The 24,571-nt window shown below is 43.1% G+C and overlaps 3 protein-coding genes across 7 annotated transcripts; 2 read left to right on the plus strand and 1 right to left on the minus strand.

The window, feature by feature from the left end:
• Positions 1-162: 162 nt before the first annotated feature.
• LOC128460481 (microtubule-associated protein RP/EB family member 3) lies at positions 163-6,221 on the plus strand. Of its 5 annotated transcripts, none has more exons than XM_053445696.1 (9): positions 163-263; positions 1,882-1,949; positions 2,256-2,381; positions 2,481-2,626; positions 2,856-3,018; positions 3,120-3,161; positions 3,954-4,090; positions 4,244-4,396; positions 4,738-6,221. In XM_053445696.1, the coding sequence occupies exons 3-9, from the start codon at positions 2,261-2,263 to the stop codon at positions 4,804-4,806; spliced, it is 831 nt and encodes a 276-aa protein (XP_053301671.1). In that variant the 5' UTR covers positions 163-263; positions 1,882-1,949; positions 2,256-2,260; the 3' UTR covers positions 4,807-6,221. The 5 variants fall into 5 exon arrangements, with proteins under 5 accessions (XP_053301671.1, XP_053301669.1, XP_053301673.1 ...); XM_053445694.1 differs by having other exon boundaries at positions 171-263; positions 2,253-2,381; XM_053445697.1 differs by lacking the exon at positions 163-263 and adding an exon at positions 574-751.
• A 1,205-nt stretch (positions 6,222-7,426) lies between these two features.
• On the plus strand, positions 7,427-17,911 carry LOC128460430 (transmembrane protein 214-A). Its single transcript, XM_053445623.1, has 17 exons — positions 7,427-7,688; positions 11,132-11,325; positions 11,745-11,895; positions 12,018-12,152; positions 12,541-12,623; positions 12,743-12,848; positions 13,694-13,775; positions 13,960-14,061; positions 14,281-14,422; positions 14,665-14,756; positions 14,993-15,041; positions 15,172-15,279; positions 15,416-15,533; positions 15,630-15,726; positions 15,810-15,978; positions 16,064-16,215; positions 16,787-17,911. The coding sequence occupies exons 1-17, from the start codon at positions 7,511-7,513 to the stop codon at positions 16,911-16,913; spliced, it is 2,085 nt and encodes a 694-aa protein (XP_053301598.1). The 5' UTR covers positions 7,427-7,510; the 3' UTR covers positions 16,914-17,911.
• A 557-nt stretch (positions 17,912-18,468) lies between these two features.
• On the minus strand, positions 18,469-24,330 carry esco2 (establishment of sister chromatid cohesion N-acetyltransferase 2). The gene is made up of 15 exons (XM_053445286.1): positions 24,205-24,330; positions 23,495-23,563; positions 23,080-23,225; positions 22,676-22,988; positions 22,266-22,575; positions 21,982-22,079; positions 21,721-21,832; positions 21,463-21,538; positions 21,287-21,332; positions 20,994-21,132; positions 20,652-20,783; positions 20,311-20,400; positions 20,067-20,210; positions 19,749-19,933; positions 18,469-19,234 (listed from the first exon to the last, which is right to left on the minus strand). Exons 2-15 carry the CDS (start codon positions 23,545-23,547, stop codon positions 19,102-19,104), a joined length of 1,977 nt encoding a protein of 658 aa, XP_053301261.1. The 5' UTR covers positions 23,548-23,563; positions 24,205-24,330; the 3' UTR covers positions 18,469-19,101.
• Between the last annotated feature and the right edge of the window lie 241 nt (positions 24,331-24,571).

Raw genomic sequence — 24,571 nt, forward strand, 5'->3', positions numbered from 1 at the left:
AGTGCGGAGCAGCCACAGACTCCAGTGAATCGGGTTAATCCCCGAGCGAGGGCCTGAGTCACGCTCCTGGACTCTTGTCTCCAAAATGGCGGCGGGTGAAAACTCCAGTTGCACTGCGCACAGTCGAAAATCCTGCAACCTGCGCACTTCCGGCGGCTTAGTGTGGCGCGGTCTCGCAGAGTCTCGCGAGAGTTGGCGTAGTTGCTAGTGACGGAGCGCAGCTGATGAGTGGAGACAACAGGACGACACAGGCACAGACTCCGGTGAGTGAACACTTCAAACACACACTTTCACCCGCTGAACCACAGTGTCCGGGTTGGGTTCGATTCCCCGGCGGGTCCGGTTAAAGAGTTGAATGACTTGGGAGTTTCCCCCCCTGCTGATGTGCGTGTGCGTGTGTGTGTGTGTGTTCCCGGTCAGGCCTCCAGAGGGGGGTAACGGTAGCCTTAACGGGAAAGTCCCGTATTCCCCCCCGTTGCTTATCTGCGCGTGTTCCGCTGAAGTTCCGTTAAATTCCCCGGACTCGTTTCTAACCACACACCCGAACACACCTCAGTGACGCAGTTAGCACCTGCGGTTAGCCGCGAGCTAACAGCGGGCACAGCCGCCGCCGCAGCCGGGACCGAGACACAGTGAGGCGGCCACAACTGTCAACAGTGATCCCGAGCGGAGGAAGCGGCTGTTCTGAGTGTACACGTGTTTACAACACAACTAGTACACAGCGGCTGCAGTCTGTGTATACGCGATCGAGGTACTTGTACTGCACTCGTGTATTTGTGGTGTGTGTGTTTTTTTTTAATTTAAATCTCCTTTTCACTCACTCTACACGATCTGTTACACTTTATATTCACACGTGCCTTGAAGTTTTGCTATTTAACCCGATCACGCCATCACTGTAGTTTATTCTGTATTCATTTCATCCTTCTACACACTTCCATCTATTCGATGTGTGTTATTCTTCCATTTTCCACTTGTAGATTTATCATTTTTTATTAATTTTACCTCCTTCAATCTTTCTTCTGCTCTTTCACTCTTTTATTTAGATTTAGCAGTTTTCTTTTGCCTTTGCAGCTTCTTTTTGCTCCATTATTACTCCATCACTCATTTTACCTTTTCAAATCTGATGCAGCCAACAGTTTCTATACTTGTGTTTTCTCCTTTAGCAAAAGAAAGTGTTTTTCATTTAAGCCTCAAATGAGGTGAATCAACAGTATTGATTGTAGTTTCATTTGTGGCCAATGGACGGTTTGTCTCCCACATATCTGAGCAGGTTGCAGTGACCTCATAGTTGTTTATGCTTCTATGTGCATTGGCTTCATTTGTAGGTATGTATTGAATCAACAGGCTATTTTATTCATTGTAACTTCAGGCATTTAGTCAAAATCCTGGTATAACTGGTAGATTAACCAGTGACACGCAGATCAGCAGCGTTCTCCCAGTGCACAGTGAGGCCTCTGTGATGCTCTGCTCTCAGGGAAGTGATGGTTCAGCAGAACGTTCTCTATGGTGTTAGTGTTGGAGTCCGTTCACAGGAAATACCTCCATGTTGTTTGGGTTTTTTTCTTATCACGGTCGTTTTGGAGTTTTTCTGGTGCACCTTCTGGCGACTGGAGCTACCGGGGTGAACTGTGGTGTGTGCAGCAAGTTGGACATTTGGCTAAAAGGATTAACAGAGGTCAAGATTAGTGCCATAGTGAGTCAACTATCGAGTGGTAGCTCGTTAATCTGCTGTGTATCTTAGTATCGTAACCCTGCTGAGGCACTCGGGAGCAGGTAAAGAGGAAGATAGTCAGATATGTAACTTTATTATGATTATCTCTACAGGTTGGGATTAATGTTCACAGGCCTAATATCTCACATGTCATTGGTTTCTGTCTCCAGGTCTTTTTTTAAGGTGGTCCAGCACAACCCGATTCAAACAGTTCACACCGAAACCTCAACCAGCGCAGGTGAGTTCAGTATTTTATTTAATTTGATCTTTTGCAGAGTAAATCAGTAAATCCAGAAAATATCACATATTACCTTTTAATTGACAGGATACGTTTTTATATAGCAGTGTAAGAGTTTTAAAGTCCGATACGACTCTGATCTACCTTTTGTTCCTGTCCCCGTGAGGAAGACAGCACTTAAAACTGGTCCATTAAGTAGTTAATGGGATTTTAATTTAGGACTTACAGGACAGTATTTACAACCAGAAAAACGTTTCTCTAAAACAGCCGAAAAAAACAGCTTTCTTGTGTGTTTGAATGAAGCAGGAGGAATGGCGGTGAATGTCTACTCCACCTCTATGACCATAGAGAACCTGAGTCGTCATGACATGTTGGCCTGGGTCAACGACTCTCTACAGCTCAACTACACCAAGATCGAGCAGCTCTGTACAGGTGAATCATCTTGTTCATATTTAAACTGTAATTAAATAACAAATTGATATTAAGCTCCAAAAGTAAATATATCTGTGTGTTTTTTTTTTCTCCCCCTAGGCTCTGCATACTGTCATTTCATGGACATGTTGTTTCCAGGCTGCATATTGGTCAAGAAAGTTAAATTCAACGCTAAATTGGAGCATGAATACATCCAAAATTTCAAGGTCTTACAGTCTGGGTTCAAGAGAATGAATGTGGACAAGGTGAGGACACACTTATTATTGGATTGTGTAATTCCAGATGGGGACACATTGATCATGAGCTTGTCCCTCTGTGCCTGTGGGAGTAGATTTTCTGTCTCCTTCAGATCTATATCCAGGAGCTGTCTGTTGTCGTCTCTGCTATTTAAATAACATAACACTGTGTATGGTTGTATCATTTAAAATAAGTCCTCAACACATTGTCCCTGTCCTCCTTCTCTCTATCCCTCAGATCATACCGGTCGAGAAGTTGGTAAAGGGCAAGTTCCAGGACAACTTTGAGTTTCTTCAGTGGTTTAAGAAGTTTTTCGATGCCAACTATGACGGAAAAGAATACGACCCTATGCTGACACGGCAGGGCCAGGAGGGAACGCCGCCGCCGCCACATAACCCAGGTACGGTACTCGAGAAGGTGAGGCACCGTCCGCCTGTGTGTGAAGGTTTCATTTCAATGCTCTCACCTCTCCATGCAACCACACCCCCAACTCTAACCCAGGTGAACCCATTCATCACAAACCTAAAAGACCCTCTCGCCCAGGTAACATCCCCTCCATCGAGCATATGTGTGTGTGTGTGTGTGTGTGAGCTCCCTCGAGCATATGTGTGTGTGTGTGATCCTCTCCATGCTTGCAGAGTGTTTTACCAATGATTGTACTGTGAACTAGCATAGATTGTTTTTCTAACCCAGTTTAGATGAAACAACGTCCACTTCTGTGTGACAAGAGCACTGACGGGCACAGCTGGTTTCATTTAAAAAGTGTTATTTGGAATGGTCTGTTCTGACATGTTGTGGGCTTTGATTCCATCTCTGTAGTTCTGTGCACCTGCAAAGTTTTAAATAGACGTGTGATACAATGGTTTTTACATTTTTATTACAGTTTTCAAAAAGTTTTACAGACTGAGTGTAAATCAAAAGCAGCCTGTGGCTTCTGTTTCCAGGTATCCAGTCTGAAACAGACTGAGGCTGATTGTTGTAATTGATGTGATTCAGGCAAACAATGCTGGAAGTTGCTGCATTTATATATTTAAAAAAAATTACAACTTTAAACAAGTAACTTTAATTTATCATGTCTTGCTTTGTATTGGAGAGAATAAGCACATGTGCATTATGGTCAGGAAAGGGTGACTGTGATAAACTAAAACAGCAAATTAAACACACAACAATGTGATTTAAACATCTTTTGTAATACATTTTATAAAACCTACTCTCACAGTGTAGACATCCTAATAAAGTTATCAGGGTGAAGATTTAGGCTACACAAAGGCATTAGTGATGCAGTCCAGTCTAGATGCTGTATATTGACATGTTTGTGTGTTTCTGTCTTCCCAGTGCCCATGAGAACGTCTCCCACAGTACCCAAGATTGCTCCCCCCCCACAAAGGCAGATCAACTTAACAGCCACCCGCAAGACCACTCCTGTGACACGTAATGGCGGCGATGCTGAGCTCTTAGAGCTCCACCAGCAGGTAGCACTGCTCTGATTGGTCCAAAATTACACAGCGACACAACCTACATGTCCTTATTGAAAACGGCAGTGTGGTGTTAAGAATAACAAAAGAGTCCAGAATTCTACGAATCTGACCTGCGTCTTGAAGGCTCTTCTCCCTCTCTGCACGCAGGTGCTGGATATGAAGCTGACTGTTGACGGACTGGAGAAGGAGAGGGACTTTTACTTTGGAAAGCTCAGAGACATCGAGCTCATCTGTCAGGAACACGAAGACGAAAACAGCCCAGCCCTCGGCAAAATCATCAACATACTCTACGCCACAGAGGTAAATACAGTCAAATTATACATGTAACATATAAACGTAGATAGTTCTATAGTGTTATAGTCTAATGCTTACATGTGATAACTGAGGCCTGGATCAGATAAGGATTTGAAAGTGTAAGTAGAGTTCAAAGTTAACTTGCTTTGCTAAGTCATCGCACACAGTTTAGTATTTAGATGAATGAGTTACTCTGCTGTTACTTTGCTCAAACCGTATTTGGTGAAGCACTTAAATCATGTTTCCATGCGCAGACACCAGGTTACTCTGAGAAATGAGATTATTCACTTATACAAACATCAAGAGCAGCTACCCTGTCACTCATTGACCCACTTTTTCTTTTTCAGGATGGATTTGCACCGCCCGATGATGAAGAAATTGATGAAGGAGCACAGGGAGACCAAGAGGAGTTCTGAATTCTTCCTCTTCATCACTATCAGTTCGTTCACCTCCCCGATCATCATCCTAATCTGTCCTCTTCTTTTGCCCCTTTATTTCACTTTTTCAAACGCCCCCTAAGTCTCCCATTTCATCTGTCGTTGTACACATCCATGACGACTTTTTTTGTACTGCCTGACTTCCCAAACTCTTACTAGCAAAGGACACTTGATCTGGACCTGTCTGGACGAGGGCGCAGCAGCTGGGATCGGCTCCCTCGACTCACCAGAGGGGACAGCAGCACTTCAGGGCTAGTTTAGCCTTGCTAGCCTGTCAAAGGTTTAGGAGTAATAGCAATGAGATTACAGGGATCCAGGGATCTGAAAACAACAGTGCTATCAATATGAATAAAGACTCCCTTTGTGTGCCCATGCACTCTGACTGGTGACCACTCATACACACACACACACACACACACACACACACACACACGCGTGCATCAGGGTTCTCTGCAGAGTTTATTTATGAAACCATGCAGTTTGATCGGTTTGAGATATTTTGGCTGGAAATTTCACACAGTGAGATTAATAATGGTATTAAGCCCCTTAGAGAGAGGCCTGCACATGCATATATCAAATATATGTATACCATGACACATTTTAGCCTGAAAACATATCACTGACTTTGAATTGCTTGCATGTACATGCATAAAGAAAGTCATCATTCCGAAGCAAAAAGCATCACAGAGCATGCTTGTCCGTCGTCCCACCAGAGAGGGTTTGATAATGCAAATGTTTTGACAGCTTGTTTTATGATGATGTATTTATCTTTTTATTTATTTATCTTTTTTTAATCCGCTTTTTTCCGATTTGGGGAAGTTGAAGTTCTTGCACTTAATGTAGCGACGAAAAACTGATTGAAATGATCTAAAATGCCAACATGCAGTGACTGGTTGCTGCCAGGAACACACAGCAACATGCATTTTTATATTTTTTAGATTTGTTTTAAAGAGATTTGTTGTTTTATAAAATTTGCACTGAATTCCTCGAGTCAAGCTAGAGGCGTCAGTGTTAAAGTTATTTATCAGACAAATGTCAGGCTTTGAATTCTATGAATGAACAAGTGTAAAGAAAAATAGTAAGATGACAGACTGACACTACTAAACACGAATGTTTGATTGTGATCTTTGAGCTAAACATTGTAGCTGCTATCATTACTATTTTTGTTGCCCTATTTAACTGAGTTTTCTTGCATAGCGGTGAAAGCCACAGTGGCTGCCGAGGAGCTGTGGGTGTGGTTTATTGTGATTGAGTGTGATTGACATCTGTCGGACCCGTCAGAGATAACAGAACATCAAACCCTCTCTCACCGCTTGTCGTCATTGGCAGCCGTGTGATCAACTTGCATCATTTGGCGTTACTGCTGGAACGCAATAAACTTCTGAGTAACAGAGCTTATTGTTGTGTGTGCTTTGTTGTTTTATTGTATCAGGTGCTGTATTGTGTCTCCATGTGAATCAGTATCAGACTGTGGAAGTTGTTCAAATTAGATTCACATTAACAGTGTAACAATAAGGATTTCCATTGAGTACCCAAGAAATCAGTCATACAAAAGGTGCAGATGTGTTTGATAAGGAAACAAAAGCACAGTTGACTCGCAGCTACATATTGACCCAGTGTTGTGGTCAGTCGTTAAACTTCCACTCACAGTGAAAGGAAGAGATCTTGATAGAGATCCAGGAGGTTGGAGCCAAACACTAATCGACCCATTTGAGAGTCAGAGCAGCCAACACTCACAATCGGTTCACAGCCAGACTCAAAACTGCAGCCGGTCCTCAGTTTAATTGGACCTGGCAGTTGTCAGTGATTGAACTGACCACAGGGACGAGATAATACGTTTCTACTGCAGGATTTTAAATGTTTAGCACTAGAATGAGCTTCCTATTGTTACCTTTTCCCTACCACTGTTTTGGGTTGTCACTCCTCAGATATATTTCATATCTAAAATCGACTTTTAACAGTAAGATGGAAATTAGCTGCTGTATTTTGGTAGTTTTTCTATTACCTACTCTTGTAGATTGATACTAAAACCATGAAATATTTGGCATTTTGTTATGAAAGGTGACCTAAACTGACTCTATAAAACACCATATTGATATATTAAGTGTACAAATAGAGTGTGTAATACAGTAAATAAAAAAAATATAGGCTGTTATCCAGATATACTCTAAGTTGTGATAATTCCATTTTTTACATTAGAACTAGAATTTAGCGGAAGTGAGATATTCAAGTAAAATACAGATAAAAATCGTTTTTGTTATTTTAAACTGAAAATCTTAGGGCAATTTTGAAAATGTTTAAATTTCATAGAAAAAAAAATATTCACAGATTAATCGATGATTAAAACAATCCAGCACAGATAAAAGTTACTTTTCAAAATATTAAAATAGTCAGGCAGACTAGATATGTCTCCTGTCACTGATCACCAATAGAAACAAATTCACACACGCACTTCATAAACTCCCTTTTAAAATACGTCTTTAATGATTTTATGCTTAATGGGCTCCGATCACGTGTCTAATTAAGAGGATGAGAGGTTAACGGTCCCAGCGCGTCACCGTGACGTCACGCCGGCAAAGCGACGTGGCACGCTGACGTTTAAAGGAGCCGGAGCCTGTGAAGGAGCGAAGCCCCGTTCCTCAGCGAGCAGCCCCAGCATCAAGCAGCCACCGGCACCGGAGACATGGCGTCCAACAGCGGCTCAGTAGGCCGATGGGAGGTCGTGAAGAAGGGGAAGAAGAACAGCAGCAGCACCGGCAGCACCAGCTCCGGGAAGAGCTCGACCGAGAAGAAGAGCGGCGGCGGCGGTAGCGCCAGCGGGGGGAGGAAAGCCCTGTGCGAGTCCAACCAGACCTCCAGAGGTAAGTGACCCGGGGGGCCGCCGAGCGCTGCTCCGTTACCCGCTCAGCATGCACCTCAGCCGGGGGGGGACAGGCTGGAGGGTGCCGCTCCCTCTTCTTTTAAACATCCCCCTGTCTTCACCCTGACAATGTCGCACCGCACATTCAGCCTCACGCCTCCATCAGCCAGCTAGCTCAGCCCCACGTAGCGTTTCCTGCTTCCGTTACACACTGACACGTCTTTAACGGCCATTATCGAGTGTCTCCGGTCGAACTTTCATTTTGAAAAAAAGGGGGGCTGATGTGGAATTCCTGTGGCCCCGGGGTGCAGCCGCCACATCCCGGGCAGGAGGGGCGAAGCTACTCGGCTAGCGTGAGCCGTTAGCATGCTAGCAGTGGTGTCAACAGAGGCGTCGTCATCACTGAGGAGCTGAAACGCGTTTTTTAAAAACTGACAGGATGTAGCTTCCTCACGGTTATAATCCATGTAAAGCTATGAGTTAGCATTTAGCTGCTGTAGCTGCTGATGTGTCAGATGAGTGGAAACTATAATCATCTGCTCCTGCAGCTGGAGACCAGACGTGCCCTGAAACGAGCAGAGGTCACTGGAGCTGAAGGGGAAAAAATTAATCAATCACAGATATTAGTTATTGCAAAAATCCAGTTAATGAGCAGATGAGACACTGCTGCAGCTTTTTGTGCGAATCAGTCCTCGTGGAAAAGAAGGAAAACCCTTTTAAAATTCTTATCAGCCTCTTAACTGTCTTATCATCTGAGGTTTTGATTAGTTCTTCAGCTATCTGTTATTTACACTATTGTTTTAAAAGCATTCAGTTTTAGCCTTGATTCATTGTTCAGACTTTAAATAGTTATCAGAGCACAATGGGGAAAATCCCATCCCTGCTTCTCAGAGTCCATGATTATATCTTTATGTCTAATCAGCAGCTCAAATCCCAAAGATATCAACTTTAATTTGATGTAAAACCATGAAAAGTTGGGAATATCTCTGAGGCTGAGACTGTATTTTTATTCAATTCGGCTTTTAAAAAAAAAGAGACACAAATCTGAATATCAGCTGACATGAGCAGGAACTGAAACTGTCCTGAAGAGAGGCCCCTCTTCCAAAGTCATTCAACAACTCTTCACAGGTCTGACTTTAAATAACTGGAGAGAGGAAAGATTAGAGGCCCCTCTGCCACGGCTGTTTGTTTGTGAACCACATTTATCAGCCAATCAGTCCGTTCAAAGTCTGAGTCTGTGTCGAGGTGGCGTCGAGGTTTCATGCCAAACAAATACACTTCTCTCTCTCTCTCTCTCTTTTTCTCCTGCAACCTGGACAATACTTTCCTCTGGATGTGTGCGGCAGCTTTTCCAAAAGAACAAAACACAGAAAAGATGATCTTCACAGATATTTAATGTTAATTTAGTTCCACTCAGAGTTTTAATTGATGAGGCCAGACGTTTGATTTAATGTCACTTATTTATATAGCACATTTAAAACAACTTTGTTGACCAAAGTGCTGCACAGGATGGGAAGGTCATATGTAAGTCAGCTGATATGATGATACCCAGCATGTCAGAACAAGTTATTGAGCTTCACAGGGTGTCTCCCTTCTTAAAAAAAAAGAAAAAAAAAGTGATGACATCAGACCATGAGTTGACCAATGACTTAATTTCCCACCTGCAATTTGGTGTGAATTCTATTGCCTTTTAAAAAACCCTTGTCTTTTAATACAACGCTTCCTGTCAATGATGCACTAGGGTGTGAAATCTCAATTCACTGCTCACAACATAACAAACTATCCCTGGAGCATTGACTGAGTGAACGAATGGCTGAGGGTCTTTGTGGTGTGTGTGTGTGGGGGGGGGGGGGCGTAATCTGAGGAGCTGTACACTGCCCAACACAACCCTCTTACAGGGTGAACTGGATTCTCACAGCAGCAACAGATTAGCTGTCAGGACACTTATAGAAACACACAGAGGACAGACTGCAGCAAGGCAAGTCTCTCCACTAGTCAATGCAATAATGGAGTTTTCCAGTATTTGTCTCGCGTTATGTGAGACATGCATGACCTGGGCTATACTGGGATAACTGAAAAAGATTAATGGGGAGATGGATATCAATCTGCTTGATGTATTTAACCCTTTGACACTCAAGCTATGCAAATCCCTTTTTTAATGAACAGCATTCCTGTGTTATTTCATGCACAACAAAAATCAAGAAAGTACAAATGTCTTCAAGAGGGCCAAACTACAAAGCGCTATAAGTAAGCTTCATATAAGCGCTATTAAATCGCTCCCTTTTTCTTAACTCACTCAGTTAAGTGTAGTTGTCACTCTGGGGAACATTTGTGTTGATGGTTTACTCCTCTTGGCAGCTTAATCTCATTAGATGCTCATTAATGGGGATCAAATCACCGGTAAGAGGCGCTCAGGTAAACAAACGTGTACTAGTGTGTCTTTAAAGGCACAGTAGGGCTCAGATTATTTAGATATTTATTACAAACTCAGATTCTGCTCTTGGAAATGGAACTAGTGTGTCCACCCAGTCTGTCCCACAGTGACCACATATAGATTTGGGTTTCTCAGCAGCATGTTCAATGATCAGTGAGCAACTGGTGACCTCTGTCAGCAACTACTCAAGTTTGTGGGCGGGTCTAAACACTTGTGTGCACTAGTAGTTAAATACTGTAAATATCTTTCCAGGATGAATCTGGGTTAAAGCTCTAGGAGTAACTTACTCTGAAACACATCTGTGTTGAGGTCAATGTGATTTTTATTTTTTGCTCTTTGGTTGTTGATTTATTTTGAATGAATATATATTTGTGACCACAGAAAGAGGAAAGTAAGAAAATGATGAAACACAATCCTGGTTTTGGTGTTTTCATCTGATTTGTTAATAACAATAAATTAGATTCTTTCACATCCTGGGAATAAAATAATAAAAGCTAATGTGAACACTTGATTATCAGAAGTTTTTCAATTAAAGATATTATTTAATGTCGTACATGGCTTTAATACCCAGTGGTGGGACACTTGTAACAGAAATATTTGCATTGGCCAACAAAGCTTAAATTTGGTAGAAGAGCGGTTTGACTCTGAAGTGGACGTGGCTTGTTTTCGAGAGGATCTTAATAAGTAACACACGGGGGGTACTTTGGATACAGCTTGTGCTTAACTTCATTCCTCTGTGAACTGAAATGAATGTTGCATGAAAGTTGGATAATAGCTGCTCATTATGCAAGCCACAAGTGAGGGAGGGAGGAAGGGATAAGTAACACACTGGATATGAGCAGATGGAGCAACCAGGGAGGAGAATGCCTTGGTTTTCATGGATTAACTTGTTTTCCAGGACACAGGGTCGATTGGGGAGAAGAAAAAAAAAAGTGTTAGAAGTTAAAAAAAGTTTCCTCATATTTTCAATCTAGAGGCGTGTCTAACCAACGCTGCCTTGTTCCCTCCAGGTCCCTCGATTTTGTCAGAGACTGTGTACGACAACTTCGAGAAGATGGTGAAGAAACAGAACAAGGAGCAGGTTCCACCAGCGGCCGAGCCTCAGACCAAGAAGCCTGCGACGAGTAAACCCCCCAAGAAATCAACCCCCAGCAATACAGTCGCCCCTCCGACGCACAAGAGCCTGGAGGAAGCCTTCAAAGCTGTGAGTAACACACATTCCCAGCATTTGTCATTGAGCGAATGAAAACCTGTCGTTGAGGAATGTGACACTGAGATTTAAGGATCTAAACAGAGTTGATCATGGTCACAGATTTTGAAATATTTGAAGATTCTGTGTGTGAATTTCCAACTTTTCTCCCTAAATTTTAGATTCGAACTAATGACAAATCTTCCTCAATATTAGTGTAAGGTTTTTCCTGATGTCTCTGTAAAATAAAGGTCTTTTGTAATACCTCAAAGCCGCACATTTCCTCACACAAACCGAGAAACAATGCAGCATTGTGGCAACTTTAGAGCAAAATATCACATGCTGAGACACAGATTCATCTTCACATAATGAACGTGTTGTTTCTGAGGCTGCAGACGAGACTTATCTGCTCTTCTCTGCTGTTCTGTCTCCAGCTGGATGTCGGGGACCTGAAGCAGCAGCTGGCTCACAGTCAGACCCTGTTCCCAGACAATCCGTCAGTCTGGGTCAAAGACCTGGCCGGGTACCTCAACCTCAATCTGACTGTGCCGGAGACAGAGCCCACTCACTGCAGCTACGCTCACGGTAGGTTGGTTTTCGGATCAAGATCAAAATATGCAAAGTTAATTAATATGTCCCATTTGTCACCAACCTGACATGGAAAGGTTTTTGCAGTAATGTCATATCCTCCTTCTCTCTCCCCTCAGATTACCCATACTGCCTCACAGGGAAGGAGCTGAAGGCTGTGATTAAAGGCCTCATCAGACGCTGCAGCGACGTTCTGCCAGGATTCTTCGACCACTGTGTTTACACCATGCTCCGGGAGCTGGACAGGCAGTCAGGTAAATACAGGAGGTGACATGAAGAGCTGGAAGTGGTTTGGACGTTATCCCTCTTCGTTTAGATTCAGTACTTTTAGTGAAAAGATGAGGAGATGTCTGGAGGATGTAGTTTGTGATGCATATCCTAATTGATATAAATCATTTGGTTAGAACATCACAGGTTATATGGCAGAACTGTGCTAGTAAACTTAATCGGTTAAGGATAATGAACGTCTGGGGTATTTAAGCTTTAATGAAGCAGCCAGTTGTTGTGAGATAATAGGAAATGAGTTGAATAAGAATAAATGGACACTGGCTTGAAACAAAGGTCCACTTGATTTTAATGTCAGAATATATAGAGATTAGCAGGTAAGTTAAAAGTTATGTAACATTGCTTTTCTCCCTTCAGGAGAACCACTTCATGGCTACAGAGTTTGCATCCAGGCAATTCTAAAGGACAAACCCACAATAGCCACCCAAAATCTGCCAGAGGTAAGTGTGTGTGTGTTGACTGCATCACTGCACTGGTGTGTGATTTGTCTTCCGGAAGAACTGTGCAGTAATATGTTGTAATACCCCCCCCCCCCCCTCCTCTCTTCCTTCCTCTGCAGTATTTGGAGTTACTGCGGTCGGTTCAGAATCGCCCAGTGAAGTGTTTGACCATCATGTGGGCTCTGGGACAAGCAGGATTTTATGACCTCAGCCAGGGACTAAGAGGTAACTAACAGTCATACACTGCCCCCCCCTTTAAAAAAAATAACACACACATTCTCACACAACTACACAAACCGTCCTTGAGTTGAGTACGCACAGTGTTTCATTGTTCTCGCAACAAATGTCCTTTCTCCCACTTTCCCAACTATCTGTGAGCTCAGCAAGTCTGGGTTAGGGGTTGATGGAGCAAGTCCATTGTTGTAGTAAATGATTGTGCAGCAAATTTCAACACACTTTAAAATACCTTACATAGAAAAATGTGTATTTATCCTCACGTTTATCATCTCAGTTCAATAGCTATATGTTTAAACTGTCCAATATCAAGCCTCAATTCCATTTCTTTGACACATATCAGTCGAAAAATATATATTGTTCTATATTATAATATCAGGATGGCCCTTGGAAAGTCCCTGTCGGCCTGTCTCTTATAAAACACCAGGACGGGCTGTTGTAAATTGTAATTGTAAAAATTTGAAAATCCTCTAATCTCATCATCAGGAAATTACAAAGTAATGAAGTGTTTCCTGTTTGAGCCTCAGGCTGACTGGACTGAGAAGATGTTTTCCTGTGTAATTTAAGAGGAAAAAAGAATCTTATTTAAATTGTCAACAGCAAATTGCACATTTAGTACATTTAACATGAGACTCAGAGTATTTCCAGGTTTGAAAGTGACTTGCTGTCATGCTGCTCCAGTTCTCATCACTCAGTTTCTTGTGTTTCCTGGTGGCTGCTGCTCTGGGCTGTTCTTTTTTTTAAATGGCGAGCTGGAACGACCCAGTGTTGAGTCGTTTAATACCAGAACTAACCACCAGCACAAGGTGAATCAAGTGTTTCTCTGTGTGTTTCAGTGTGGCTGGGCATCATGCTTCCTGTGCTCGGAGTGAAATCCTTGTCTGCGTATGCCATTGCCTATCTGGATCGACTTCTCCTGTAAGTCTGACGCAGTAATATGAGCCCTGTGTGTTTCAGTTTTTATTTTGATCACTTAAAATACAGCCAAAACCTTCTTTTATCTGTTTTGACATGTATTTTTTTCTGGATATATTATGATTTTAAATGAAACTGAAATCATGATCTTGAATCTCAAATCCTTTTGTTGTCCTCCTTCCTCCAGACTTCATGCAAACCTGACAGTGGGATTTGGCATCATTGGCCCTAAAGAGTTCTTTCCTTTGCTGGATTTTGCCTTCATGCCCAAGAATGCTCTGTCATCAAGGTGAATGGAATCATATGTTTAAAAATCTGCTTCACAGTCGTGTCAATTTCAATATCAATTTCAAAGCCCATGTGCAATAACATGACGATCGGTTTAGGAATAAGTCGATGTAGAAACTGGGTCGTTGAGAAATTTGTCTGGATCCTTTTAAACACACATATGACTTTGGGTTTTTTTTTATCTCCAAAAAACTAATAACCCTATTTTGTTTGTGTTCAGTCTGCAGGAGCAGCTGAGGCGTCTGTACCCTCGACTCAAGGTCCTCGCCTTCGGAGCCAAACCAGAGAGCACGCTACACCAGTACCTGCCGTCCTTCCTGTCCAGAGCCACGTCCCACTGTCCTGACGACATGAAGAAAGAGGTAAGACACACACACACACACATGAACTTACTGGCTCTAAAACATCAACACAAAACATGAGGATTTAGTGTTAGTCCTCCTGAAATAAAGACAAAAGACACTTATTTGTTGGATGTGCTGATTGATTTTGTTTTGTCACTTTTGTCGACCTATAAACTCACCATTTAACTGTTGTCTTGGTGTTGGAAGAGCTAATTATTGGGACTTTGGCATTTAAAAGATTGTCTCCCTGCTCCTTGCAGCTGCTCAGCAGTATGACAGAGTGTTTGTGTGTGGACGTACAAAGTCTTGGAGTATGGAGGCAGCTCTATACCAAACACTTACCCCAGTCCAGGTGAGTTATACACACTTCACCCTTCACAAAATGCTCTTATACATACACTGATTTAAACATTTTTACATTTTACAAGCAGTTAAATTGAACTTTTTCCTTTTTTTAAGTGTGAATATGAGAAAGCAAACACTCAAATCTGAATTTTCCAGTTCTAAACTCCACCAGTAAATATTTGAGGCCACACGTGAGGATGCAGTTGAGATTTTGAAGCTGATTTTCCTCTTTTCTTTCTCCAGTTTGCTGTTGAATCATTTGTTGAAGTCCTGGAAAACCCTCCCACCAAAAGTAAGACTCCCGCCACGACACAGATGGTTTTTCAGTAATCTCAGAGTTAATAGAAAAAGATTACAGAGAGAATCTGCTGCATGAATCGATTCTAATATGTCATTAAACGGTCTTTTTAAATCATCTTTAGCTGCGGAAGAACCTTGAAGAAACCATCCAGTCGTTCCGAGTGACCAATGAGGAAATGAGAGACACCGTGGAGACTGAGGAGCTTCACGAGTGCAACGACCTGTGTCAGGTGAGACGCACAGTGCAAAGCAGAATTTAACCACTGAGCACATTTCAGGTTTTATTGATTTTAATATGGAATTAAACCTGCGGTGGCCAAACACTTAGATTATCAACCTTAACACGTATTTTGCTTTGGTCACCAGAACCTGCAGGTGAAGATGCGTGGCCGTGGGTTCCCCTGGTTCAAGCTGCTCATGGTTCTGTTCATGTTCATCGCCGGCTTCATGGCCCACGACGTCAGAACTCACGGCTCCTTCACAGGTCCGTCCTGACGGCAGAACGTCAAACATCTGGATCCGGACTTTTTACTGTGTTTGTTTTGTTCCTGAGGTCATGTGATGGTCTGTGTGTTCTCAGATTCCAGCACAGCGAAGTATCTGCGCAACTCCGGGGTCACGGCCGTGTCTCAGCAGGCCTTGGGCAAAATAACAGTCTATTCAAAACAGGGCTTCAGGTACAAATCCTTCTTTAAACTCTTTGTCTAATAACTGTTCATGAAGATAAACAATCTAACTTGTATTTTTGCTTTTTCTGTAGCTGGCTGGAGACAAACACCCCTTATTATTACTCTGAGAGCGTGCGGGTCCTGGGGCCACTGATGACCCAGGCCGTGGAGAAGTCAAAAGCAGCAGCCATCTTCATCTCTGAAAACACCACCCAGCTCATCCTCTGGGTCCGAGAAAAGACGCCGCTTGTCATAGAATGGGTGAGAGGGAATATAAACAACCATAGAACTGTCACTTGTTCCTATTTGAGTTATAATCGCTGATCAACTTCTCTTCTTTGCTCAGGTCTACACCAACACTCCGGACAGTGTGTTCCAGGTGCTGGCGTATGTGAAGGAGCTGCTGCTCCTCCTCCATCACGACTACATCCTGCCAGCTCTGGCTTTCATCGCTGAGCTGCTGCAGCGAGCGTGGACCAACCTGCAGGAGTCCTGCAAGTCAGTGCGCTGAGGCTTTAACCTGTATTTGAAATCCACCGTTAGATATTACATTTCACAAACTAAACCTCAGATTAATAAAGATTACAAACCATTTATCACATGAATAGAGAACGTGACTACTGGCCAGAAAGTCAAATGTCTCGATACATTGGTGTATAGGTTATAAACCCCACCTCCTCCATGTTAGTGGATGGGACATGGACCAAACTAAAAAATTCAAAATACTTAGTTGTTTTCAGTCATTTAAGTTTTTTTTTTTTTTTTTTTATCGCACAGATATTTAATCTGAGACGTTTAGTTTTAAGTAGCTATATAGTTTGTTTTGAAATACACACATCTGTGTTTAACAATTAATAAATTACACCTACATGTACATTTATAAGTGATGGGAATGGAAGTTATGTTTTGTTTGGCCTTTTCATAAGTAACGTTGCTCTGAGACTGTTTCCAAAGTGAATGCAAATAAATCCAAGATTATATTTGGCTATATTTAAAACTCTGTTAAATAACGTGACATGAGGCACACCCTGTCAGAAACTCACCTGCCTCTTGTGTTGCTCTGTTCCAGCGGTGAGGTGTCGGTGTCGTGTCTGCAGGGCCACACCGTGACCTTCGCCAACTCAACGTGGCAGCTGCTCCAACACACGACCACCGCCATCAAGACGTGGGCTCAGGAGCTGCTGACGAGGGCATGATCAACAACAACAACAACAACAACAGATACTGACTAACTTACACACACAATAAGAAAACACCAGGAGGCTGCCTCTCAGTGCACGGGCTCCTCTCTGAAGCCGTCACCGTGCTGCAGACCAGAGGAGCTCACTCAGCAGGAACCGTCTTCTGTCTCTTGTTTCTGCTCAATTTGATCAAATCAGTTTGCTGTTGTATAGATGTTTGTTTTTCTACTGATCCTTTTTGTCACTAGTGGACGCTGAGGTCGTCTCTTTCTCTCTCTCTCCTACTCTCTCTCTCTCTCTTTCTTTCTTTTTCTCTCGCTCGATCTCTGAGTTTTCTACCGCAAATTTCAACTGTTGCTTTAACAAATTGTGTAATTTATAGAAGATGTAGGTTTGTAGATGATTTATAAGCTGTTTTTATTTAAGATATATTAAGAAAAATAAAGAAACTTGCTAAAAGGGGCAGGGAAAAGACAAAAAAAAACTGTCTCCAAGACCTCATCATCTAAACTCTGAGGACCACTTCACCTCCTCACTGTGAAGCCAATTGTTGTGTGATTGTTTGTGTCGGGCTCCATGAAGCCATCATCAAGTCCGAGGAGCTCACGTCTGCCGGTGGATGGACTCGCTCACCAAACAGGAGAGAGTCTCATCCGTGTGGAAAATAAAACCTGCTCGCTGGCTTCTTGTCTTTCACGTCTTTGCCGCCTCTTCTGTCCTGTTTCTCGTTTTTATTTTGTTCTTCATCAGCAGCTCGACGACTGTGTTCTCATACTTGAAGTCTGAGGATATTCCTTGTGTGTGTGTGTTTGAGTCAGAGTGCATGTGTTGATGCACTTATTCTCCTTTAATTAACCCCGTGCCAACATCCTCAAGTACACCCATAACAGTCCCCCCCCCCCCCTCAGAAGAGCCGATTCACTAACATTAACGAGATGTTTGGACGGAAAAATGGAAACGATTCATGTCTTACTTTGTAATGTAAATGATTTATAATAAAGATCTCAACCCCAGTCACTGTTTGTGTTTCCAATACAAAGCTTCAGAAAACCATCAAGCACCCGGTTCACTGAGATCCAGTGACGACCAGGAGTTGATGGTTGGGTTATGAAGGGGGCGGGGTCAAGTAACATGTTAATCCAGCCACGCGGTGCTCGTGCGCCACCTGGTGGACGAAAATACGAACGTTTTCTAAACTTCTTTATGTGATATTTATTGGTAGTTGGCTGTTGTATACTCCCTTCCCCTTCGGAGTTGGTAGAGCGGAGGACTCCAGGGAACTTCTTTTCCTTGGTTTTTCCACCTTCTGCATATCCATATTCATGTTTTATATTCTTCTTTATCAATAAGAAAACACTGAAGTTTAAATAACAGCAGCCCCGAAGTATTGTCTTTGAAACGAAGGCAGAGAATAGTGGGTCTATCACCCAAAGCAATTAATTAAGAAATCACTGACAGATACACATACCAGGTCTAAACACTGTGCCAAAATATTGTTTGGAAACTAAACATCAGACATAAAGGAAAACGCAACATGTTAAATAAATCCTTATGACAAAGAATGAATACCGTAAATGTTCTGTAAGTTTATTCATATTTTTCTTTTGTTGAAATGTAATCATACAAACGGTCTATGAAAGAAGATTAGTGCACGTTTTGCTTCTGCTTCAGTGACTGTTTATGAACGTATTTAAAAATAGAGTCTGTTTCTCTGTATATTTGAAATGCTGTCATACTCTCGATTCTGCTCGTGAGAAAAATGAAGTTAACACGTTACAAAAAGAAAACGAACCTGGGCCACTGGAGCATCACAATTAATTGGCAACAACTATGAAATTCATTACACATCCCCCAGAGCAGGGGCGGTGGATTTAAACGTGACACAACTGATATTTAACCAACAATATTTCAATAAAAGATAAATATAAACATCTGAAAGCACCGCCGATGAACATCCAACAGGAAACGGCAGCACAGAGTATAAATACTGAGGGATCACAGGCGCATTCACACAAAAACAGTGAACCTACTTCAGCCTGATGAATAAAAACGTACACAACTGCAGCTGGTACACAAACTAAAAAACCTGAAGTCACTGCTTTGCACGTGAAGAACAATCCAACAAAGATCTGTGAAGACGCAACACTCTCATCGAGGGAACAGGCCGATTAAAAAAACAGTTCAGCTGAGTTCTTTCCCAACATCACGCGACAAAGTTGTAGACCAGGAAGGTCGGCGTGCTGCAGTACTTGGTCGCGAACACTTTGCCGTCGGGGGTCGGGTCCGAGAAGGCGATCTCCTCCTTGGTCAGGTGACTTCCATACGTGAAGGAGCTCCTGAGGAGAAGAGGTATGGGTCAGGGTGTACAACTCAACATGCTGGGAAATATACTTCTTCTTAGAAACCATTTGCTATATGCTCTGGTGTGTGTAGCCTAAATGCTAACTCAATTTTCAGCCAGATAAATTATTTAGTTAATATTGTTCACTTTTATAAGAGAAAGCTTCAGGGACTAAGATTGTTTAGTTTCAGCAGTTTAAAAAGGCAAAAAACATTATTGAATAGATCATTTGTTTGGAAATCAACTGTGTTCTTGCTGTTTTTTCTTTTGAAAATGAAAACTACAATTGTGCAAATCTCAATAATTGCAGAATATGACAATGCGACCTGGCAACTTGACCTTGTGGCCACCTTTGACCTCTCTTAACCATCGTCACCAGAGTCTCATAGCTGAACTGACCCTACAGAAAATCCTTTTTGTGGTTTTGTTGTTATTTAATTATATTTCCTAACATGTCCAGATATGCACAAACACTGCTTTGTAAGAAGACGTTAGGATTTCATCTTCACCTGACGGTGTCCAGCATGCGGGTGGCCACGCCCTGACGCCTGGCCAGGCTGAAGACCCAGATCCGGCTGATCCCACACATGGCCGGTTCCGGGACGGAGGAGCAGCACCAGGCTCGGTGGCGCTCCATGAAGTCGTCCTTGGTCATGTCCTTCGGTCGGTCCGGCTGCTCCAGGACTTTGTGAGCCTGGAGGGGGGGGGGTCAATATGAAACCATTAGGCATTAAGGCAAATAAAAATGTTTTAGCTCTAATGTAAGATACAAAGAACCAACTACTAGAGGAAGGTGTTAATGACGTGTGCACATCCAGCAGCCCTACCTGTCGAATGGGCTCAGCGATCAGACAGCCGACCACCATCCGCTCCGAGTTGATGAACAGGTAGGTTCTAGCCTGAGTGGGTCGGCTCAGGGTCACCTGCTGGAAGCCCAGCTCGTTGTCTGCGACACGACGCACCTCCTCCGCCTGACGCCACACAAACAGGGAGAGAGCAGGAAAATCCACATTAAAGAAAAGGATCGGATCGTTGGTGGTTAAATTAAAAAACAGTAGGCACATCTTTTACCTTTTTGACGGCGTATTTGGGATCATCGGGCATGACCAGGAGAATCTTTCCGTCCCAGAACTCAGCCACCACCCGCTCCTTCTTCCAGCCCTGGTAACACAACAGAGAGAAGAAGCTGCAGCAACAAGACAACAACTCACAACTCACAACTCACAACGAACACTGAAACAATCTGAACGCCGGCAGAGAATCTCTGGAAAACACCAAACTACTTTAGATAGAAACAAAACGGGAACATGTTCATAATCAGTTGGTTTTACAAATAAAGCAAGTTCTGAATTTTCTATTGATGGTGCAGCTTTTAATATCTTTAGTCCTGAGAGATGGAAGAAAGGTTTTACCACAAATTTGAGGGAGTCGATGAAGCGCTGGTGGAACTGGGAGTGCTGGAAGTTGTCCTCTGGGTTGTCGGCGCTGTAGACCATCCCACAGGAGCTGCAGGTTATTGCTCCAAACTGCTTCTGACCGGCATCCTGACGAGGACACAGATAAATACACGTTAAAATAAAAGAGAAACCAAAAAAAATCCAACTTTCTATGTCGCAATTTGCATTCTCCCCTCTTATCGACAAACTTTTTTTGCACTTATTGTAGGAGGCGTTTAAAAACAGAGCACAACAGATCTGCCCCGGCCTTTAGAGAGGAGTTCAACGTGCTTAGTTCCAATAGAGACTTTAACATACGATGATGAGCTGGTCGTCGTCCTGCTTCTCTTTCCTCCTGCGAGTGCTTCGCTCTTTAGCTGAAGAAGGCGTCTGCAGTGTGGTCACGGGGCCAGAGGGGGTGCTGCAGGTCACCGGAGGCTGCAGAGTTTTCTTTAACCTACATGGCAAAAAAACAATGAGGAACAATGTAGTGGTGTCGAGGGTTTAAGACTCTAATGGCAGCATCAGAACATGTGGATGTTCTTTTCTGGTGTTTATCTCATCATGAAAGGGGAGGATGGAACCGACTGTAGGTGAATAAAACATCTCACCTCTTGGACGCAGAACCGAAGATGGGATACACTGGTGCTGCAGATTCTGTGGAGATTTTTAAATAAGTAAAACGAAGCTCGTGACATTTTAAACAACTCAAATGTGACCAGAAGAATCAATATAGTGTTAGATGTCTTGTAGGTTGGTTGTGTTATCATATTGGACGTGCAGCTACCTTTGGGCGAGCTGGTCGGATCAATATCACTGAAGTCAAAGATGGGCTCCGAGCCGTCGCCTGTCAGAGAATCGTCCTGGAGAAAGTTCAATATCGTGAGAAACAGCAGCCGATATTTAAAAGATTTAGAAACTGGAGGTTTTCTGAATGACCATAAATGACTAGTTAGGGTTAAAAATTAAAGGTGAAGTCAGACGACTTCTTTAAACATGTGGAGGACAAAAATGAAACAGTGTGTGTGTGTAAAAGCTTCTGTACCTGAGTGTTGATGAATGAAGCGATAGAAGCAGAACTCGGTGACGGGCTCCTCGTCAACACAATCTTCAGCTCCTTGTGAATCCCATATTTCTCTGACAAGACTTTAGGTGAGCTGAGAGAACAACATGATTATTGATCATCTGAAATCATTTGTCTTTACACCACAATATTGTTTTAAAAGTGGGAAAAAGCATAAATATTTGTGCTAAATACACAAAGCTGTGCAAGTCTTGTAAAAACGTGTCTATATCCTCAAAGCACCTGAATGGCTGTGGAGCTTCAGGCTCTTCGTTCACAGAGTCCATCCAGTCGGTCGGGTCAAACTTCGATCTCTGCTTGTTGCTCGGCTGGACGACGATCTGCAGGAAACAGCATCAACATGACAACTGTTTAAAAAAGTAAAACAATAAAGCTCCAGAGTGAAATCGGATATTACCTCTGAAAACACGATATAGTGGCTACTGGTCTAGAATTTGATCCGTGATTTAAAATGATTTGATAGAAGCAAACCATTTCATTATTGAACAAACAATGGTTCTGCTCACTTTTTCAGGAACTGTCTGTTGCTGGTTCGATGCCACAGTCGGCTGCTGCCTTGCTTTCCCGCTCTTGGCTTGTGGCGGAGCGGCTCTACCTTTGCTCTGGCCTGACGCCGGCTTGGTCGAGGACTTCGGAGCAGACTTCTTGTACATGGACGTCGGTTTCTTCCCCGTGCTGAAGAAGGCGGCGCCAACAAAGATCTTGGGTTTGGGCTTGAGGCTGCTGAAGCAGATGGTGATGGCTTTCTTGGAGTCCACTGGTTTGGTGCTACCAGTGGCAGCTGCAGGTTTGGCAGGCACTGGTTTAGCTGGGACGCTGTTGAGTTAAATGAGGAAATACAGATCAACACATTTATCCAGACTCAAAGCCAGAGAAGCACCAACAGAACAGATCAGGACCGTGACTCAGAACAAACCTGGGGTTGAACTTCGAGAGCCGGATGGTCTTTGTATATGTTGAGAAGTTTTTGACGCTCGTCTTCACCACTTTACCAGATCCTACAGAGACCTTTCTCGGCTGCTTGCCTCCCTTTACTTTCTTCTTATTCTTCATCACCGGCTTCTCCACCAGAGAGGGGGGCAGGGGAAGAGGAGGAGGGGAGGGCCGAGAATCCTTGATCGCCTTCCTCTCCAGTGGAGTGAGATAGACGGGCGTCTTCTTGCCATAGAAGGCGCTGGTGATGATGGAAGGTTTGACGGGAGATTTACGAGGCGATTTGGTCGGTGAGACTAGAGAAAGAAGAACAATGATCAGACACTGGTGTTGAATTCAACATCTTCAGACTTCAGAGAACCACACAAACTGAACAAAGTCCTCTACCTGCTCGTGTCCGAGGGGACTTCTGCGGGGACGGAAGGTCCAGACGTCCAGCTGGCTTCTTCCTGGTTGGAGTAGACGGCAGGTTTCTCTGGGATCCTCTCTTCACGGGGGACAGCTCCTCTCTGACTCCCTTCTTGGCTGGATGACTGCTGGTTGAGGGAGAGAAGACGGGTTTATAAAAGTAGAAAGTTAAGACACATCAGTTTTGGTTTCAGTAACAAAGTGATTCCTTGTTTTCATTCAGTAAACAGTAGAAGCCTCAGACAGGAAAGAAGATCTGTGACATACTTTGACACTGATTAAAAAAGTATCATATAGAGTACCATAAAACTTAGTGACTGATTTGTTATATTCAAGTTTACATTCAGGTTATTTGGAGAGTAAATCTTTCAAATGCTTCCACCCGGTGTGTCACCTGTCAGAGTCCAGGGAGGAGAGCTTCCTCTTCCTGGTCGTAGTGGGCATCATTTTCTCCAAATGTCACCTGCACACAGAACAACTTCATCAAGATCGGACAACTTTACACAACTTCATCCTTTAACTTAACCTTATCTCCCAAAATAATGCAATACTGGTTATACTGGGCAGGAGCTGGCACATGCTACTGTGTTTAATTACTCGTTAGACCATTAGATCTCTTATCCCACAATGTCAAGTGTTTGATAACCTCAGAGAGTGATCACACAGCTGCCGTAAAGCAGACCCACACATCTTTACTGCTGGACGTCGTAAAGGTCACAGGTGGAAAAAGTTGAATCGTTTGCGTGTGTTTGGCGCTAAATCAAAAGACTCCCGCTCTTGAGTTTGTTTTTTTAACGCATTAAATGTTGTTAATGCACGTGCGTGGATTCCCCGCACGCGAGCAGTAGCTTGGTTTTAGCGCCTGTTTGATGAGAAACTGACAAAGAACCGACAGTTGGCGGGATGACGATCTGAGACAACAGACGACTTTACTCTTTGATAGAAACTAAACAAGACATCGACTAACAGCAGCTTGGACACACACATCAGCCATTTTGTCTGTCATTGTCGATATTTGTGTTGTTTTACGGTTTGTAAACAGACGCGTTTTGCGTCAGATGACCGGAAAGGAAAACCCGCAAAGTATTAAAACACGTTTCTTACCGAACACGTTTGTGTCGCGCTACATTCACGGAAATTAAAGCTTAGATATAGTTCGAGTCTCTTCTTCTGCTTCTTCTGCTGCCCGCGTTTCTTCTCCGTGTTTTGAACAGCCCGCGTCTGCCTCCCGGAAGCGGAAGTGCTGCAAAAATTCCAGTCACCACAATACGAGCGCCGTGTTCCTGCTTATAGTGGTCTTCAAAATAAATCCTCACTCTATCCACGCTTCACGCTACTCTGTGACACTGTGCTAAACGTGAGATGGCTTGACAAGTAATAACGTGAATATTTTTGTGGAGACATTTCCATTAATATAGATCTGTTTGTATTTTGCTGTTTATGCTTTACGTCAGATGGAGTTCAAACTTTT

The sequence above is a fragment of the Pleuronectes platessa genome, chromosome 17 (genome assembly GCF_947347685.1).
Source record: "Pleuronectes platessa chromosome 17, fPlePla1.1, whole genome shotgun sequence".
Lineage (NCBI taxonomy): Eukaryota > Metazoa > Chordata > Actinopteri > Pleuronectiformes > Pleuronectidae > Pleuronectes > Pleuronectes platessa.

What these genes read in the sequence shown, in the direction of transcription:
- LOC128460481 (XM_053445696.1), top strand. Translation starts at nt 2,261, where the DNA reads ATGGCGGTGAATGTCTACTCCACCTCTATGACCATAGAGAACCTGAGT. An exon ending in GCCGCCGCCACATAACCCAG is followed by an intron (nt 3,019 to 3,119) that starts GTACGGTACTCG and finishes ACTCTAACCCAG; the next exon opens with GTGAACCCATTCATCACAAA. An exon ending in TCTTAGAGCTCCACCAGCAG is followed by an intron (nt 4,091 to 4,243) that starts GTAGCACTGCTC and finishes CTCTGCACGCAG; the next exon opens with GTGCTGGATATGAAGCTGAC.
- LOC128460430 (XM_053445623.1), top strand. Translation starts at nt 7,511, where the DNA reads ATGGCGTCCAACAGCGGCTCAGTAGGCCGATGGGAGGTCGTGAAGAAG. An exon ending in GTCCAACCAGACCTCCAGAG is followed by an intron (nt 7,689 to 11,131) that starts GTAAGTGACCCG and finishes TGTTCCCTCCAG; the next exon opens with GTCCCTCGATTTTGTCAGAG. An exon ending in CGCCGCTTGTCATAGAATGG is followed by an intron (nt 15,979 to 16,063) that starts GTGAGAGGGAAT and finishes TTCTTTGCTCAG; the next exon opens with GTCTACACCAACACTCCGGA.
- esco2 (XM_053445286.1), bottom strand. Translation starts at nt 23,547, where the DNA reads ATGATGCCCACTACGACCAGGAAGAGGAAGCTCTCCTCCCTGGACTCT. An exon ending in CTTCATTCATCAACACTCAG is followed by an intron (nt 21,539 to 21,720) that starts GTACAGAAGCTT and finishes AACTTTCTCCAG; the next exon opens with GACGATTCTCTGACAGGCGA. An exon ending in TCCGACCAGCTCGCCCAAAG is followed by an intron (nt 21,333 to 21,462) that starts GTAGCTGCACGT and finishes AAATCTCCACAG; the next exon opens with AATCTGCAGCACCAGTGTAT.